Source organism: Calonectris borealis, chromosome 13, assembly GCF_964195595.1.
Source record: "Calonectris borealis chromosome 13, bCalBor7.hap1.2, whole genome shotgun sequence".
NCBI lineage: Eukaryota > Metazoa > Chordata > Aves > Procellariiformes > Procellariidae > Calonectris > Calonectris borealis.
In genome coordinates this window covers 16,401,859-16,421,262 of record NC_134324.1, presented here as the reverse complement: position 1 = coordinate 16,421,262, position 19,404 = coordinate 16,401,859, and the positions used below count along the sequence as shown (strand labels likewise).

Genomic DNA, 19,404 nt, shown 5'->3' with positions numbered 1-19,404 from the left:
TGATTTGGTATAAAGGTGGGGGTGTCTGCGCTGTGTGAACATGTTCTGTGTTAAAATAACTCATGCTTGGCTAATGCACAGATGTACAAAATGCTGGTTCTGGCTGTATGTTTAAAAATAATCTATGACTTTTTCTCATTTGGGATCTTTTGCTTTCCTCTTCCTTTTAGACCCTTTAAGTCTATATTTTGATACCTTGCCTTCATTTCCTAGGGAAACAAAACAGTTTTTCTTAGAGCTTTTGTTAGCATCACTTTGTTGATCACTGCCTGTGGGTACAGCTAAGCAGAAGTGATTGACACGTTAGCAGGAAAAATTGACAAGAGTGGCTTTGGGTTTAGGTCACTAAAAAGAAAATATGGCAGTGGGAGAAGCTAGGCCTAAAGGTTATGTTTTTACTCTGGGACTGACTTGATTCTCACAGGTTTTGGGATGAATACTGTATTTGCTCACATAATGGCTTCGGTCCACGACCACATTCTCAACCATAGTTTTACAGCCTGCCCTCGCCTGCCAGCTGCCCCCCTCGCTCCTCGGCTTAGCCTCTCGCAGCATCGGGCAGGGATCGGGGGCTGCAGCGTGGATGCAAAGACCTCGTGCATTTTTGTTTCCGTGGAGGACCGGTTGCTTTGTCCTAGCGCCCGCAAAGCAGATGTGATGTGATGGGGTATCCGGTCACTCTGAGAGCACAGGAGGTGAAATAAATTATACTCTGGCCTAAGCTTGAGAGCACGTAGGCTGTGTTTTTAAAAAACACACTTGGCCGTTCTCCCGTCAGACTTGGTTTTTAGCAACGCTCAGGAGCCAGCTGGAGTTCGGGAGCACTTTCAGGCACTGTGCTTCAGCCTAGCTGAAGCTTAGTCCTGAGACATGGGTCCGCGGGGAGTTTTCCTTGAGAGAGACTTTGTAGCTTTGCATGCTAGTTCCTCATGCCACTTGTGTTTGATGTTTTCACTAGTTTTGGCAGGGAAATGCTATGGATTATATTCTGTTGCATTGTGTTTTGTTTACTGTAGTGCAACAGTGATTGGGACTCACAGCTAGAAACCAGACTTCTTCTGCCCCCATCCCCCATCCCCATGTGATACATCACATGCTATTGAAAATACAAAGGAAAAAGCCAGAACCCAGATGTGAGAAATGACACAGGTGGATGCAGGCAGAGAAATTAATAGAAGGCAGTAAAGGCCTTATCAGACCACAGTCTTCTCACTTTTACTAGTTCTGTAATGCAGTAAGTCCATTCCTGTTAAGAGAATCACTGCTGAACACCTGTATATCATAAGAAATCAGCCTCTATATAGTTCCTATCAGTTGTCATTCAGTAGCTCTGTTTTGTGAAGGAAGACCTCTGACCCTTGATATTTCTCCGTGACAGATGGAGCACACTCATAATTCCATAAAAAATGCCTGGGATAGATGAGATGTGACAGTATTTACTTTCTGCAGAGTTCTTTGTAGCTTCAAATTTCCACAACAGTAACACTAAAGAGAAGTACATTGGGCTGGAGAGAAACCAGCCTCTGAATGCCTGAGTAGATTCTGTTGCAGATTGTCTAATAATGGTGCTCACACTCCCGAAACACAGAATAGATGAAATGTGTGCTTAGTCATTACAGTCTGCGCCAGTGACGCGGTTTATGAGCTCTCCGCTTCGCATCAGGTTTTCTTCATCCTGCATTTTCTCTTATGCCATGAATGATGTAGCCAGGAATTTGGTTAAAATTTAGCTTATCATTTATCTGAACCATAAGCCAGACATAATAAACTAGATAAGTATTTCAATCCCAACTTTAGCTTCTATTTATGTGAAAACACCCTTTGGTGTATTAGAAAGGTGAGCTTTTTTTATGTCCTTCTGAAGCCTTATATATAAAAAATACTAAGAAAGTTGTACTTGTTCCTGCCATGCAGCCTTTCTTTCAAGTCTCTTTTAACTGGCAATAACAGCATATGGCCGTGAAAGATTTCTCTGTGCTCAGAGACTTTATTTCTTGGCCGTAGTGTGAATTTCGTTGACTAATGGTGTGGTTCTGCGGCGGATGCTGTGCTGTTGGAAGTGGGAGTGTTTGTGGAGGACTGCTCCTCTCGGGAGAACCAGGCTCCTGGCCTGGCTGGGTCAGCGTGGTCAGGCTGTGGGAGGGACACGGGGGGGGACATGCACCCTTCAATAGCTTGTGGTTTCCTTTGCAGCCCTGTGTGACATGCACCCCATGAGAGCGCTCTTCCTCATCCCACGGAACCCGCCCCCAAAGTTGAAATCCAGAAAATGGTAAAGAGATGTGTAAAAACTGTATTTTTGCTGCATGGGGCTTAGGAGGATTTTGAGCTGTCTTGTCTGGAGACAATGATCTTGTTAAATCCTACAGTGATCTATGAGGTCTTTCCTAGGCTGTTCCTAGTGCTGGGTTAAGCCACGGGTGCAGATGTAGTTTACCTTTGGGAAGCAACACCTTTCTTTTGAACTCTGCCTAAACTGCGGCAGTCATTGCAGTTGCTAAAGTTTGGCATGGGTGGCTGAAACTGCAGCGTAGGCGAGGCTTAGGTGGGCTGCTTGGGGCCATGCTTTGTCAGAAGACTACATGGACGTTGTGGGGCTAATGGCAGTCACGGTGGCCTACAGAGAATTAGTTGGTCTTTTAAATGAAGTGTATGAAGAAAATCTTCACCATATCAAAAGGGTAAGGGCATTTTTGAAAGAGTTGCCTTGGCCAGATTGTGGTTTTGTTGATCTGGATGTAAATTCAGGGTAACTCCACTGAGAGGGTGGTTGAGGTGGAGTTCCCCATCATTCGCCCTCAGCGCTGTGCTGGTCTCAGGAGACACACTGGTGGCAAAAGGCAAATTGTCTCACGCACTTCCAGGGCAAAAGGAAACCTTGCAAAGTTAGTGCTTTCCATCACCAGGGGTAGTGCTTGGCGCACAAGTTGAGAAGGATTATTGTTTTCCTCCACTTTTCTATCTTTTTCAGGTCAAAGAAATTCCTAAACTTTGTTGAAAGCTGCCTTGTAAAAAATTATTTGCATCGTCCATCCACCGAAACCTTGCTTAAGCATTCCTTCATCCGAGACATGCAGAATGAACGGCAAGTGCGCATCATGCTGAAAGACCACCTGGACAGGACCAGGAAGAAAAAAGGAGAAAAAGGTATTGTGGCAAAAACAAAATAAAAGACACCGCAAAGAGTAGGTCCTCTTCCAAGCTTGGCAGCAGAGTACAAGGCAGATGCAACTGAAATACTAGAACCAGGAAAACTGTGAGAAAGTGTTGTCCTTGGTAGCGGTGGGGCCATTTTGAAGCTCTCTTTGCCAAAGCCCAGGTCCTTAATGGTGTTTAAGTGCAAAAATCTTTGGAACCTGACTGACCCTGATTCACTGAGAGGAACCCTAATGCTAACGTGAGTGAGGAGTCCAAGTAAAGTCTAGGTCCCTGCTTTCTTGAGTATCTAAGTAGTACTCAACGAGCGTTTCCTAGTCTCTTAGTTCATCTGTCTGTCCCTGATCCATTTAATTTACCTATTGCATCTCCGTATCATTTTAGCTTATGAGTTCTTTGGAGGCAGAAGTGCTCTTTAAGCATTTTGCAGTGGAGTGCACAAAAGAGACCTCGAGAAGGCCTCCAGGCTCCAGCAAAACACAAATGGGTATAATGAATCATCTACTTCACAGGGTGGCTGAAGAAAATCCGAGTTTGTTCCAAATGCTAGCCTTACTCTTTAGAGCGAAACCTGGAAGAAGCAATGCTGGAGCAGGGATGATTCTTGTGTAAATGCCCGTGCGCAGCAGACTGAGGGCTGTGCAAAGTGGGGGGAGAGCCGTAGCCTGTTTTTCTCCCTGCCCCCTCTCCCGTCTTCTTCTTCTGTGTATTTTATACTGGCAGGTGCACTGTGAAAATCAGTGACTATGAAGGCAAACTCGGAAAGCACTATACAGTCAGAAAGTGACTTATAAACTCCAAGTATTGATTTGACAACAGGAATATTTGTGCCTAAAATGAAATTGCTGTTGCAATGTAGATTTACTGACTCCAATAGTAGTTGAAAATTCTGCCACCTCTTTCAGCTATGAATCTCAAGACACATTCGAATGGAAAGATAGCGAGTTAGAGTTTCTCACAAATGCCCTTGGGGCGGGGGGAAATGCAATGATAACAATCGCTTCTTGATAGATGGTTATATTTTGACCTGAAAAGTGCTATTTTTAATCAAAGCTCCCCTGAAAGGGAGAACAGTGTGAAATTGCCAGACTATACACTTCAAAATAGTGACTTCAGAAAAGATTAAGTCCCACTTTAGCATGCCATATCGCCAGCAGTGCAGAGTAGGACCTGAAATTCTCCCTTAAAAGGTGCCTTCATGTTAGTCTTAAAGAGAACTTCAAAAGTGTGGGTCAGCTTCTTCGAACTGCTGTGCTAAAACTAGCATTTATTTATTATCCCTGTTTCTTTTTTTAATTATTCATTTTAATACAAAAGGAAACCTGGATTTACTGAAGGCCTCAGCTTAGCCATACAACAGGTATACAACAGCAGAGAAGGGCAGAACAAGTCTTTTATGTCCTATCTCAATTTCTTTCTGAAGAACCCCTCTGCTGGTGGTGTTACGGGGGTTGGATTTCTCTGTGGGTTTGGCCTAATTTATTTCAGATCATGGAAATAGGTTAGTTTTGCAAAACCAATACAGTCAGTCAAGGGAAAAGGTGGGAGTGTGTAAAGGGGCTGTCCTGAAACATTATCTGAACTAGATTTTGAATTATGTATGTGGATACCTTACCTCCCCTCGGCCTCCCAGTGCAACCTGTGGCTTTTGAATTCCTGCTGAGCTACATGTAGTTCAGGCTGAGTGCTCAGAAACAAAGTTCAAGATCGTATCTTAAATAACAGCATCCTCCACTGGGGTTTGTTTATTGTTCTCTTTTTTAGAAGAAACGGACTATGATTACAGTGGAAGTGAGGAGGAAGATGATGATCTGAATGAAGATGAAGGAGAACCAAGGTTAATTTTGTTACTGGAATAGAAAATTTGACTGCCCGAGCTGTTCTTATTGAAGGCAGCCCTCCTCAGCCAGAATGGCTTTCTTAACTTGCTCTGAATCCCTTATCTCTCCTGTATCCCCTCTGGTATTTACTATTTTAACTGTTTTGTAGCTATCAAATGTAACTGCTGAGTGTAAGATGTCTGTAATAAGCTGCTGCTTAGTTCCCCTGCAGTAGGGAGGAAACTCTCAAATGAAGGACCCGATAATCGGCTTCAGGCTGTTTTGTAGCACAGAAAGTGCGGATGCATAGTCAACATGCTGGAGATTTATTGGAACATCTTAATTTGCTAACACAGGACAACAAGCAATTCCCAACGCACCTTGTATTCTCTCTTTAATGTTATGTTTAGTCATGTAGAAACCTCCCCTTTGTTTCAGCTCCATAGTTAATCTCCCGGGAGAGTCAACTCTGCGCCGTGAATTTCTGAGGCTGCAGCAGGAGAACAAAAACCGTTCGGACCCTCATCGCCAGCAGCAGCAGCTGAAGGACCAGGAGAAATACAAGAAGCAGCTGCTGACAGAGCGGCAGAAAAGGATCGAGCAGCAGAAGGAGCAGAGGAGGAGGCTGGAGGATGTAGGGACTGGCTTCTGTTGTTGTTCCATGTCTCATCACAAATAAAAGATGTGCCTGTAGAGAGTAGGCTTTGAAAGGCAAGAAGGCTGTGTTAAATTGTCGGCATAACCTGGACTGTAGTCTTTAGCCTTGGGAGAACTTTTGAACACAATGATTGTAAATGATTTTAAACAGGCTCTGTCCTTTTCCTGCTGACAACCTGCCCTTTGGGAGCGGAAGAGAAAGGGCATTTTGCTTGAGTTTGGTGGTGGAAGCCCGGGCAGATGGGATGAGAGATCCCGATTTCTTTCTCATGTGCGTTGCCCAATTTGGAGTCTGTCTGTCTGATGCAGAGTCCTGGCCCTGCTTCTGTTTAAGATGTTACAAGATAGCTGCTGCCTTTTCAGCTGTCTGACACGCTATGGTGTCGGAGGCATTGCTAAATCACCAACGTGTCTCTTCTCATGAGTATCTGATGAAATTCAAGCATTGTGCAAACACTCCGGAGCTGGCATTTGTGAAGCATAGTGGTGCTGCTCCAGCAAAACGGGGGGACTCTGGAAAAACCCTTCCTTCTCAAAATGACGGGAAGATATTAGTCATTAGATTAGCTGCCAGCCATCACAGAGATCTCGCATGCCTGCTTAAATGAATGGCAAATCTGCCCTGGGCTGCCAAAAGGGCAAAGGTTTCACTTCAAGTTTGGCAGTCATTGTGGTGGCAGCTTGTGGCTGTCGGCTTCTGCTGCGCAGTGTATCGGGTATCCCGTTAGTGTCTGCGTAGCAGGAGATGGGCCTTGTGATTAACGAACACTGGCATAAGTAATTGGTGGGTACAAAAGTAAAGTAAAATAAGCAATGTTATTCCCTGGCTCTCTTCCAGCATCAGAGGCGAGAGCAGGAGCTACGAAGGCAGCAGGAGTGTGAGCAGAGGTGGCCAGAGGCTAAGGCCCTTCAGAGGAAAGAGGAGAGGTGTAAAGAAGACAAAAGGGCTGTGGAAGATGAACGGTTCATAGTAGATGGACAGAGGAAATCAGAAAAGAAGCAGGTATGAACAGAGTGTTTACTGACAGCAATTCACAGCTCCCTGTTCCTGTAGCTGATGTCTTTCTCAGTTCCCTGCGGGTGTTCCCATCCTCTGAGTCACAGACCAGAGAGGGACTTTTTTAATGCATTTACTGCCTCTTGTTCTCAGATTAACATTAACGTAAGTTAACTTACGTGTTACTGAGTCATCCTCCTTATCTACAGCAATGGCACTGCCTCCCACTTCTGTCCCTGCCATTTCTCCGTGCTGAAGTGGTCTTCAGTCACTTCAATCTGATTTAAAATATCTTTACCCTGAAAGCTTCCAGCATCAGCTCAACCTAAGCTTAAATCTCCAGTCTCCAGTTTCTGTTCAGGTTGTAACCAGAACCATTTCTTTTTCACAAATAAAAATGGAGCAGAGGTTAATTTTAATGCTGAAGTCTCATTGTCATGTCTGGCACCTTGGCCATAATGTTTTTCTAATGTTTCAGCAGCGAACTGATTTGTAATCAAACAGAAGCATGGAGTGTTTGATTAAAGCCCTCTGGTTTTAGGAAAAGTAAAAAGAAAAAATACCGGTTTCTGACGTGCTGTCTCAAAAGCCAAACACAGGGTGTTTGGGGTCACTTTATGCTTCCTATTGCTCGGGGTTGTGACTGTTCTGTCAGCCCTGCTGGGATCGTGCTCACTTTGTTCTTTGAAAAGCCAGTATTTCCAGTGGTCAACTTGGTTGTCCGCCAAGGCATTCTTCTCTCTGAGGTTCATCACTCTTTGCTTTCAGAAGGTGGAAGATGTGCAGCACAACAGGAAGGTGCATCGAACTCTCCCCAAAGATCAGACACAGCTGCTGTCTCTCCAGCATGATCACAAGCAGAAGAAGAAGGAGCCTTCCAAGAGTTCCAGTTCAGCAGTGCATCCTCCATCAAGCAGCACAAGCAAAGAGGTACCGTCTCGGCCAATGTAGCGTTTCGGTGCTTTGCAGTTTATGATGCTGTGGTAACGCTGAAGCAGAGAACAGACTGATCTTCAAACCTAAATCTGGAGCTTGACCTGTGTCTTACTACGCACTTACGCTACAGTAAAGCCTTTGGTTTCCATTAATGTAGAGGATAAGGGAAAGGAAATGTTGGTGTATCGCTTCTACTCGAGTTCAGAGAAGGGTTTGACTGGTGAATGGGGAAAAAAGGTCCTTCTGGTCAACCAGGTGTCATTCCCTTGTCTTCCAAAGAGGAATGAATTAATGTTTGAGGTTGAACAGATGTCTTTGCCCGATTTTAGGGTTCACAAAATTGACCCAGACACAGAATGGCATCATGCCTCCCAAGCAGAGATCTCAAGCCTGCCCCAATGTCAGGCTGTGATGCCTTTTCTTGTTCTTTGTCTCCCAGGATTTTAGGTAGATGAGGTTTGATGGATCAGGGGTAGCCACATATAGTCCTTGATTAAGAGTTGTAAGCCATTTCACTCTTTTGCTAGCTCTGAAAGTATTTCTGCCCACCAACTTGTTCTGCTTACTGTTATCATATTGTGAAAAGCTACGGGTCCATTTCACGTATGCTATCTCATCATTCCTAGCACACTTGTTTTTCTTTTTGCTATAATCCCAACTTGTGAGCCCAGTTCTACAGCCGGTGTGATTTGTTGTGTTACTAAAGTCTGGGTCGATGTCAAAAATCTCAGCAGCTCACAGGTGCCTCCTCGGGTGGCTGTGTCTAAGTAGAACAGTGGATGTGATGGTCTCTGCATTCATGGCAAAGCATCTTCCCAAAATACCCAAGCAAAGGCATGAGGAGAGCTCATGCACATGTATGTAGAAGGGATGCAGAGCGCTGCTTCTTAACATCTTGCTGCAGTCTTTAAGCAAGTGCCCTGTTTGTCCCCTCTTTGTGTGTGCGCATGTGTGCACCCATGCTGCAACTGGTTCCCTTAGCTGAAATTTTTGATGTTGATAAACAGTTAAATGAAACTGCTAGGATTGTTGAAATGATGAATTTTAATAACTGAGTAGAGTCAGCAAACAGCTAAGCAGCAATATGAAATCAGGAAAACAAAAGATATTAAACTCCTTGATAGAGTAGCAGTTTGTGAAAACAAAAGGACAATTCTGTTTGAAGTACAACTTAACTGTCAAAAAACTAAATGCCCTAGCTCCAAAGGCTTTATTGCCTTGACTGATCAAACAAATCATTAATGAAATTGGAATGAGCTCCTCTTGAAATCAGTATTTGTTTGATGGTGGAGGGCTGGGTCTTATTCCAGCTGGGGAGTAAATTGGGTGTGGACAGAGAAGTAAGCTGCTTTTGCTAAATACACAACATTAAAGTCAATAGAAATGCTTTGCCTTTGCTAGGCTTTCGGTGGGTGGGGAGAAAATGCAACTCAGTTGAGTTAATTTAACTTTCTTTTCTACTTCATTGTAGTTAGAAGTCAAAAGAACTGCAAAATGTCAGCTTAAATACTCATCTCTGGTTTTGGCATGTGTTTTGTAAATGACCCCTTTGTAGCAGAATGAAATGTATTATAGAATTTAGTGTACAGTCACTGTTAACTTTTAATTTAGTGGGGAAATAAAATATCACTAGTTGCAGACAAAGTGCTGCCTGCCTTTTAGGTTCACAGCACGAGGCTTTTGTCGTTATGGCTACCATAATATACTCTAGTTTTAAGGACAAATTATTTTACAGTATTACTTATTTAATCTCAGAACTTCTTGGAAGTGGCAGTTCCTTCCACTAAAATCATAATTGGTGGTGCAGGGTTGCATTTTTTGGTTGAAGTTTGAGACTTTGTAATTATGTCAGCAGTCATAATTGTTCACAACAATTTAAAAGTGCTTTAAAGTTTTGACTGTTTTTAACAGTGATAACTCAGTGAATTTGTTCTTGTTGATGTTGATCTTTCCCAGTTTATTAGTGAAAGAGATGCTAGTTTCTCTTGGGAGACAGCTACACAGGGAGAGAGGTAGCCTACTCAAGAGCGAGTTTGTTTGCATACTTTTTAGGGCTCAGTGACATTTGCAGGACCAATTATTGATATACAAAAACTGCAGAATTACTGTTGCATTGAGGCATTAAAAACAAACAAAGAAACAAAAAACCTTAAAGCCCTCCAAAGCCCCAAGTTTAACGTTTGGGGCCACAGAAGCCTTTCTTTTGGGAGTTCCTTGTCTTTGCCATTGCACTCATCCTGTCGCAGGCAGGTCAGGGTGGGTTTCCCCTGGTCTGCGCAGATGTGAGCTCACTCTATGCTGTACGTGGTCCCACCGGCACCGGAGCTAAGGAGCTGAGAGACAAGGACTCCTAGACTTGACGCTGCAGTAGTTCAGTGCCTGGATAGGGGCTGGCATCAGTTCTGGGAGCCCAAAGTGTCAGCTGCATGAGTTTGCATCTGAGTCATAATATATTGCATGCAAGCACCCTTTGGGCACAGAGGTGGCAGGTAAATTATTGTATCTAGCTTTTACATTTTCTTGCTTATGGTAAAATTTACCTTTCATTATTAGGAGTTGCAAGTAATGAAACTCTGGCCTCAAGAGTAGTGTAACGATTGAGTTCACGGGGGCTAGAATTTCATGGTATTTGGCTGTGGTTGCTTGTTCTAATAAGGGTTTCTTTTGGGTTTTCTTGGTGTTCTTTTTTTCCCCCCAATCGAGATCTGTGAGACTAGGTGGAATCATTTTCCATCTCCTCAGCAGTTTGCTGGGCTGTGTTAAGAATATGCTTACCTTCCTGGTGTAGGCACAAACATCCAGATATAGTGAGAGATACCATTAAGAATGCCCACCCAGACACAGATAGCTGTGTGTTTTTATAGCATTAATTTCTGGTTTACTGTGTAGAGCTGTTTCTAGGCTGCTGAATCGGAGGATATGCTCAAGATTTGCACTAGAGAATGGGAATTAGTCATGTTGAATGAAACTGGAAAGAGTAGTGGGGTGAAAACCATAGGATAAAGATTTTTGTAATGAGCAATATCCTCAGGAAATAAAGGGACCTTTATTCCTTCTAGATCACGTTCCTCAGTCTTTTCCATAGTGCAAGTAACATACCAAAAGATAGAGTGTTAAAAGTGTTTTAAAGTAGAAAGCAACACGCAGTAATGTCAATGTTGTAGAAGGGTGTAATAAATGCACAGCAAAACAGGCTGCATGTTGTCAAAGATAAGTAAATACAGACAGATGATTCCTCCCAGCTAAAATCCCAGCCTGCAGCAAATGGGATGGCCTAGAATACAGCAGATGGCAACTCAGGCCCTTTTCCTAGCTGCAGTTTGGAAACTTGATGGAAAAGGAAGGGTTGCAAATGGAGAGGCAATAATGGTTCATATTGTGCCAGGGCTGACCTCTCCCCGACGGGGAGGTCCATCAGAGTTGATGCGCACTGTGCTGCTGTTGGAGAGCATCCAGGCTGCAAAGCCTGAGGCTCAGTGTCCAACATGCTGCTGCTTTTCTCCTTCTCAGGCTGAGGACCGAAAAAAGAAAAGTGACAGCATCCAGCCTTCCCTCCAGTGGCCAGCGGTGCTGGGGCACGAAGCCACGCCACACACCAGGATGGGATCTGGCAGCAGTTCCAGCCCTTGCACCCCCGCACCACAGAGAGCCATGTTAGTACAGGTACGGTACTGCTGCCCCAGACGGGGAGGAGAAAGCATGGGTGCTTCTAAGCAGAACAGAGCATCGGAAACCTGATTCTCTTCGCTTCTGGCACAAATGACTGAAGCCTGTGCAAACCGGCTCAGAGGTTTTTAGTGCCACCACATGCTGCAAAGTCCTACGTGGAATTATACTTAGGCTCTGCAGATCAGGGTTAGATAACAGTTATTTTTATATACTTGATTCCATGATATTACTCTTAGATGTTTCACAGAAAGCCTGAATGACTGCGCTGTTGCAGTCCCTGGATGATGTATTATTTGTATGGCGCCATAAATATATGTCGCACTTTACAAAACAAGTCCAAAGCCAGAATTTTTATCCCTGAAGACCATATAAACAAGCAAGATTGTTAGTGATCTTATGAAATAAGCTAGAAGTATATGGAGATGCAATAAGCACCAATGCTGAGTCAGATTTTGCCTGTGGATAGAGCCCAGAAGGTACTGTGACTTGAAAAATTTCAGTATTAGAGGTAGAAGTGGTACCTAAACAGTGAAAGCACTCAAGTTCTGCATTGGAATCCTTCTCTCAAAACATTTTAGTTCCTGCTATTTCTACCAGTTCTGGGAGAGGTGATTCAGGGTTCTGACAGTGTGCCCAAAAATTCGGCTTCCTTTCAACGTCCTACTCTTTCACAGTGTATGAAATAAGTAGCTTAGACCGCAGTTACTTTTTTCTCCAGTCTCTTGTGAAGGGACTGTAAGCATGTGTAAGCAAAAGAAAAACAAGATAGACAGCAAGTAGAAATGGAATAAAGTGTGAGCACAGCTCATTTAAGCTGGAAACCTCCACTTGCTTTGAAAACATGCAGTGGCAGGAATAACCTTACTGCCTTTACAGTTCCCCACAGCACTTCATTTGTGCATTCGTTCATCCCCTCAGTGAGGATATACAATCACAGCGCTTGTTTTATTCTTGGCAGCTCTCAGTTTGTGCTGGACTCCTGGATGGATGGACGTAGCTTCTGATCCATCTCTCCAGTTGCTTCTGTGGGATTTAGCTAGTGGTACCCAGAGCAGAGCGGCATTTGGATCAGGCTTAGGCGGTGTTTGTGTGCTGCTGTGGCATCTTGTGGCCTCTTTTCTGTGTGCGCTGGATCTTGGAGCCAAAGGGGGAAGATCAGACTGCAGGGGAGGATGGGTTATTAGTTTCAGCTCAGCTGCTTTCAGAGCATGTCATGCTGAGCCCTAGCAGCAGTGTGGGCCTGTGTACTTTGAGGGTACCTGCGATTATGGGTTATTACTATGAGGTTAGGTTGTATTATCCGCAAGCTTTTCTTAAGCTCGTTGCTGGCCACCGAAATCTTGCTTGGCATGAACTTCTGGTGAACATCCTGCATGGAAGATCATAGAGTCACAGAATGGTTTGGGTTGGAAGGGACCTTTGAAGGTCATCTAGTCCAATCCATTTGCAATGAGCAGGGACATCTTCAACTAGATCAGGTTGCTCAGAGCCCCGTCCAACCTGACCTTGAATGTTTCCAGGGATGGGGCATCTACCACCTCGCTGGGCAACCTATTCTTCCTTATATCTAGTCTGAATCTACCCTCTTTTAGTTTAAATCCCTTGTCCTATTGCAACAGGCCCTATTAGAAAGTTTGTCCCCCTCTTTCTTATAAGCACCCTTTAAGTACTGAAAGGCCTCAATAAGGTCTCCCCGAAGCCTTCTCTTCTCCAGGCTGAACAACCCCAACTCTCTCAGCGTTTCTTCATAGGAGAGGTGTTCCATTCCCCCGATCATTTTCATGGCCCTCCTCTGGACCCGCTCCAACAGGTCCGTGTCTTTCTTGTGCTGAGGGCTCCAGAGCTGGAGGCAGCACTGCAGGGGGGGTCTCACCAGAGCAGAGTAGAGGGGCAGAATCACCTCCCTCGACCTGCTGGCCACGCTGCTTTGGATGCAGCCCAGGATACGGTTCTGGGCTGTGAACGCACATTGCTGGCTCATGTCCAGCTTTTCATCCACCAGGACCCCCAAGTCCTTCTTGGCAGGGCTGCTCTCAATCCCTTCATCCCCCAGCCTGTGTTGATACTGGGGGTTGCCGCGAGGCAGGTGCAGGACCCTGCACTTGGCCTTGGTCAACCTTATGAGGTTCACATGGGCCCACTTCTCAAGCTTGTCCAGGTCCCTCCAGATAGCATCTCGTCATCTACAGCCCCAGGTGTAAGAAATCAGCAGTATTTACCAACCTCTTTCACATTCCTTGATGAACACTACACTATAAAAATTTTATGCTGTTTAAAGTGATGGTGTTACTTAAGGATAATAGCAGCAAGTGATACACAGTTGTTACTGTGTGATTTCACTCCCTGCTGGTAGCTGCCCTGTTACCCACTCACAAGTGGGTGCTCCAGCTGATGGAGGCTGTGTGGACAGGGAGAAGCCAGTCTGTACTATTACCTGCTGTGTTAGCATGGAGACCAGAGGAACTTCAATGGGTAATTTATAAATCCTCTGAAGGGTTGTGTTTCCTTTTGCTGGTTGGCAGCGGCTGATGACGCTAATAGCATGTTTGGATATGCTGCCTGCCTTAACTGTATGAAGTGTTAAGGCAATATGAGCGATGGGCCAGTAGTCACCTGCAGATTAAAAGACTCACAGCAATATACTTGTGAAGTTTGATACGTGGGTGCCTTGTTGATTTAAAATGAAAATGAACTGTGGAGTTAAAATGCAAGCTGAATTCATCACAGATGTCTCTGCTGAAGAACTTCCAGCCGGGTTTATCAGAGCAGGATCATCTGTCATCACTGCTCTGCTCAGACAAAAATGACTTCTTAAACGATCATATTCTGTGAGATTTTGTGGCACATCCTGGTTGCCCAAATACCTCTCAAAATTATTTCACTGGAAATCTTAACACAGCCCCTGAGGTGCAGAGATCAGTGTCTTGTATCCTATCTGTCTGGTAAGGGAAAGGTGAGATATTACCAGATCAGGGTGTACCATTTCCACCTGGTTTGTACCGGTTTTGTGTCTGCTGCAGCGCGGTAGCAGATCTGGCTCTCTGGTTGTGGTGGTGTTGGATGAGCTGTTCTGGGCTACCTGCAGAATTTCACAGAGACTTCTTGAACAAAGTCACTGAGTCTGTCTCTCTACCCAGCGTCTCCTGCTGCCTGACTAGTGGAGGAATTTAGCTCACATCTGAAATGAACTCAATTTTTTAATTGACTCTGTGGTTTTCCTGTAGGATTTGCTAGCTAGATCTCCTCTATTGTCTGGAGTAATGTGGCTGAATCAGAACAAGAAAGCTAACAATATTAGAAGAACTAGCTGTGCATTAGGTCATGGATTGACCGGTATCCCAGAGCAGATCTGCTCAGAAGTTTAAGAAAATCCTACTACAGTTGCGTTTATCAACCCCCTGTACGTAGATTCAGTTCAAATTAGTAACTTAGGCACCCTCCAAAAAGCAATGCAGCCTGTCTTTTTAACACTTCTTGCTCCTAAGTCTTTTTAAACTAACTCTTCTAGTACTATAATCACTCTTTTGTACTATATCACATTATGTTACAATTTCAGGAAGCAAAGGGTCTGTTTCCTTAGCTCTTAGGTGTGCTTTTATGGTTTGAAGACACATAGTAGGTAACACTTTGTCTACCAGTGCTTTCTGTGCACGAGAGGAGCTGCTGTTCTTTCAGTATTACTTATAATAAAAACAATTTAAGGGTCAAGTCTGAGTAGTTTAGAATCATTGTTAGGTGTTTTTTTAGAATTTTTTTTCCCCCATACAAATTATTTTATCTGTAAAACTTAAGGGGGATATCAAGCACTATGATTTTGGGGGTTATCTGAGACATTTTTGGCTTGCTGTGGAATTGCAAGGTCTTGTAGGTTCTACAGAAATCATACTAAAAGTAGGTGTCACTTCTTGGCTTTACATGGAACCGGTGTACTGGTCTCTCTCTGCCCAAAGAAGGTATGTGGATTCTGCAGAGTTTGGATTCACCCAGTCACTGATATCATGATTCGGCAAAGCTCATCCGTGCATTTAAGCACAAATAGTGTTCTGGTAGTCTGCAGGACTCAAAAGCTGGAATTTAGGAAGAAATGTAAGTATCTTGTTGAAAAAGTGGCAAGGGAAAAAAAAATCTTCCTATATTCTGATAATAATACACTTGCTATAAAACCTATTCCTGTACCCACGATGAATCATTTCAGGGGAACACTTTGCTGTTGAAATAATAATTCTGGTTAACTAAAAACTACTATTAGTGACAATCATGTTGGACAAAAAAGTAATTTTGACAAAATGAAAGGACATGGATTATGAGATGTTATAACTGCTGAAAAAGCTATTTTCTGTAAAGGGAGTCAACAGAACATACTGTCCCAAAAAGGCAGAAAAAGCACCTGAATATTTAACTAGGTGAACTTCTCAGGACTGTTTTTTGACAGTTGACTTTGCCATGCTGGTCTGGGAGGTTGTGATGGGACGTTTGAATGGATGTTTGGCATCTTTAACTAGTTTTAGAATTACTACCTGTCAATATTTAAGTGATTTTGAACATTGTTCCCATGAAATAATTAGTCTTGTAGAGTTATAGGGAGTTCATAATCATATTATATTATTGAAAAGCTGTGCACAGTTCTCAGTTACTGTGTTTTACTTTTTAAGACTGGGGAACTGGAGAATTTTATAGACTTGGGCTGATAAATCAATAAAATATTCGTCTGAGTCATTCTTTGGGGAAACTGAACTGCAGCTGCCTCTGATCTGAGTGGCAGTAACTCAGTTGGGACGCAAGAGTTTGAACTTTGACTCGGACAAAAATTGCCAAAATTGTCTTAGGCCTGCAAGTGGTGGGGATGCTGGTCTTGCCGTGCGTTTGAGAAAGAGGTGCCTCCCAGCAGAGGTGTGTTAGCGTGCCGGGGCACGGGCTCCCTCCCGACGTGGGAAGGACGTCAGCCCGTGGCGTTCCTGCCGGCTGTGGGTGTCTCCGGTGAGCCCCGGTCTTGCTTTGCGTGGGAGCTCTGACAAGATGAAGCACAAAGTGGTATAGCTTCAGGCATTTCTCTAATTTTTTTTCTATTTCTGTAACATCAGATTGGTTCTAGCATAGCAATCCCTCAAGACGGGCCCCGCTCACACAGTGTTTCCGTGTGTTCTGTCTCAGTCTTGTGTCCAAGAGGATTTCTCATTTCAGAGAGGATCAGTACCTTCAGCTGACATTTTTAGCTCTCTGCCTTTCTTCCCCTTTGGAAGACGCCGGTGTGTAGAATTTAAGGGACTTCTCTTTTCTCTTTTCTCTTTTCTCCTTCCCTTTCCTGTTTTACACTACTTACTTGTCGTTCCCTTGGAATGAAAACTTTGTAAGGAAGTGATTTGATTGCTTCCTCTGCCCGCCCCACCCCACCCGGTGATTAGGGCACTTGCTATCCTAATGCTCTAATTTGATACCTTTGAAGATATTTTTTAAACAGTGGCAATGGGAGCACCTGGGCATGACTACCCATGAGGTGTAGTCTGAGCATAGTTTCTTCTTTCTTTCTTACTGCATTCTCAAGTTTGATTCTTTTTCAAGTAATTGAAAAATCTGTTACAGAGGAGGGCCAGGGCACCCTCATAACCATTGGAGAGTTGAAAGCGCTTCCAGCTGGCAGTTTGTCTCCATTGACTCTAGGTTGATGGTGGGCTTGCTAAGACTAGTTTGGAATTCAACATCTAACTTAGGGGAGGTGGGTTTCCCCAGTGATTATACTACCTAAATTCTGAAATGGAAGCATTGGTCAGGTTTGAATGAAATATTCTTACTCAACAGTGATTTTTGCATCATCCAGTTAAGCAGTGCGCTGTGCATTGCCAATGACCTATTAGCTTCTCCATAGATTTAAGAAGGGGAGATATATGTACAGCATAGAAGTTTTTACTATTTCTTTTTATTGTATCCTTCACCTTGAAATATTTGTGCCTAATGTGCTAATATGCTGGAAATGAATAACTTACTTCACAGTGAACAAGGTAAGTAGGGCTGTATCCAAACACAGTACCCTTGTATGTTTACTAAAAATGTGATCTCACAAACAGAACCATTGATATCTGTTGAGATTGGGACCTGTTACATAGGCAGGGAAGTACAACTCAACATGTATTTAATTTGTTTCAAGTGTGAAAATTTCCGGGCTAGTAAGGATGTGTACCACAGCAGTTCACTGTCAGATATGGTGACGACACCACTCAGCCCTGTGCAAGATGACGTATTTTGGAGCATGAGTCAAAACGAAGAACAACCCCCAAAGGTATGTGAAATTCGGGGTGTTTGGCACTCTCGATGGTTAATAGCACTCCACTCCGTTCCCCTGTGCTGTGTCGTATCCATCCTTTGGACTTCACGAAACTCAGTGAAAATCTCTTTGCTTGTACCTTAACTGGGTCTCAGTAATCTAGAAAGAAGATAAGAATTGATAAGCAGGTCAGTGTTCTGAGTTTATGTGTATGTATATAATATCTGTGGGATCTGCGAATGCAAATATACTTCTTCTGTTAGACCAACTATTTGTAGCTGCCCTTTCTGTGAAAAATCTGCCTTGTTGCAGAAAAGCTCATTAGTTTGTGTCATTCAGGTGATCATAGAATCATAGACTCATTAAGGTTGAAAAAGACCTCTAAGATCATTGAGTCCAACTGTCAACCCAACACCACAGTGCCCACTAAACCGTGTCCCTAAGCGCCACATCTACCCGTCTTTTAAATACCTCCAGGGATGGTGACTCAACCACTTCCCTGGGCAGCCTGTTCCAAGGCCTGACCACTCTTTCAGTAAAGAAATTTTTCCTAATGTCCAATCTAAACCTCCCTTGGTGCAACTTGAGGCCATTTCCTCTCGTCCTATCGCTTGTTACTTGGGAGAAGAGACCAACACCCACCTCGCTACAACCTCCCTTCAGGTAGTTGTAGAGCGCGATGAGGTCTCCCCTCAGCCTCCTCTTCTCCAGGCTAAACAACCCCAGTTCCCTCAGCCGCTCCCCATCAGACTTGTGCTCCAGACCCTTCACCAGCTTCGTTGCCCTTCTCAATGGTGTATTTCTCTTTTTAACAGGATTTCTAAGAACAAGTACAAAAATATTTGTGTGGGGGTGTGTACGTGCATGCATGTATGTATTCATTTTATTACTTTGCAGCTGGGAAAGGGGTGTTTGTCTCTTCCCCCAGCCCTTTGGTAGCAACATAAGGTAATCCACCACCTAGGGAAAGCTGTATTAAGTGACTGCAGGTGCATTTCCCTGTCTGCTTTAAATATTGACCAAGAATAATGTTGACTCTAGGGAAAGGTGCAAACCGCTTGCAGTCTGCACCCTGATAGATTGCACAGGCTTGGAGCAAATTGGAAGCACCTGCTGCTGACTTGCAGCTTCCAGTGTTGATATCATGGAAGACCTCTCCACAGGTCCCACTGAAGCATTGTTCATTTATGTTGGTTAGTCTTATTTTTGCATTGATACAGGGTAAGCATTAGGTTTATTAACTGAGTCTAAAATATGAGTAGCAACCTTAAAACATTTGATTAAATCTTTAAGGTTCCAGAAAGGACAACCTCTAAGTTTTACAGCAGGGATCAGCCTGGCCATCAGAGATGCCTTTCAAGGTAAGCTCTTAAGCGTTTTATGCTTATACTAATGCTGATTTATTGTCAGTAGGAAAACTAAAGCCAATTTATTAAAAACCAAGCCATAACCTCAGTAACACCAAAAGTGACATGGGTTCATACCTCGTTTAATAGCAGTTACAATTATTTTGTCTTTTGAGTCAATTTGTCCACAAAAATAACTAACCAAACTTCCTGATCTTAAACCTGAAGGAGGTATCTAAGCCAGCTTCCTTTTAATGATTGACATAACTGATTTAAAGAGAAACAAGCCTCTTGTAGATCTCCTCCTCCTTTTCGTGCAAGGTGGTTCTGTCTTCTGCTGGAAAGCAGTATTTTTAATATATAAGGGCTGTTCCATCTGTAATAATTCCTGCAATGAGTTGTTTCATTTGGTTCAGCCTGTTTGGCATGCCCGAGTGGGTTGCATGCAAGCTGTGTGTCCGGTTCCCAGTTAAGGGGCAGCATGTTGTGCAGTCGTTTAACTTCTTGTGATTTGGTGATGCTTTACTTTCCCTTCACGTTAGAGTAAGTGGCTGCTGAGGGTGC

General features: G+C 43.8%; 1 protein-coding gene across 3 annotated transcripts in view; it reads left to right on the top strand.

The window, feature by feature from the left end:
* NRK (Nik related kinase) overlaps positions 1-19,404 on the top strand; it is a 107,272-nt gene that overhangs the window by 51,719 nt on the left and 36,149 nt on the right. For 2 of the 3 annotated variants that reach the window (XR_012675580.1, XM_075162332.1), the window contains exons 9-17: positions 2,194-2,272; positions 2,972-3,147; positions 4,921-4,993; positions 5,415-5,610; positions 6,472-6,636; positions 7,399-7,560; positions 11,077-11,229; positions 17,378-17,509; positions 18,788-18,855. Coding sequence is in view for 2 of the 3 variants with exons in the window: in XM_075162332.1 (XP_075018433.1) it covers positions 2,194-2,272; positions 2,972-3,147; positions 4,921-4,993; positions 5,415-5,610; positions 6,472-6,636; positions 7,399-7,560; positions 11,077-11,229; positions 17,378-17,509; positions 18,788-18,855 (1,204 nt within the window). In the remaining variant the exon portion in view is untranslated. The remainder of the gene's footprint in view (positions 1-2,193; positions 2,273-2,971; positions 3,148-4,920; positions 4,994-5,414; positions 5,611-6,471; positions 6,637-7,398; positions 7,561-11,076; positions 11,230-17,377; positions 17,510-18,787; positions 18,856-19,404) is intronic. The other variant, XM_075162333.1, reaches the window with a different exon arrangement.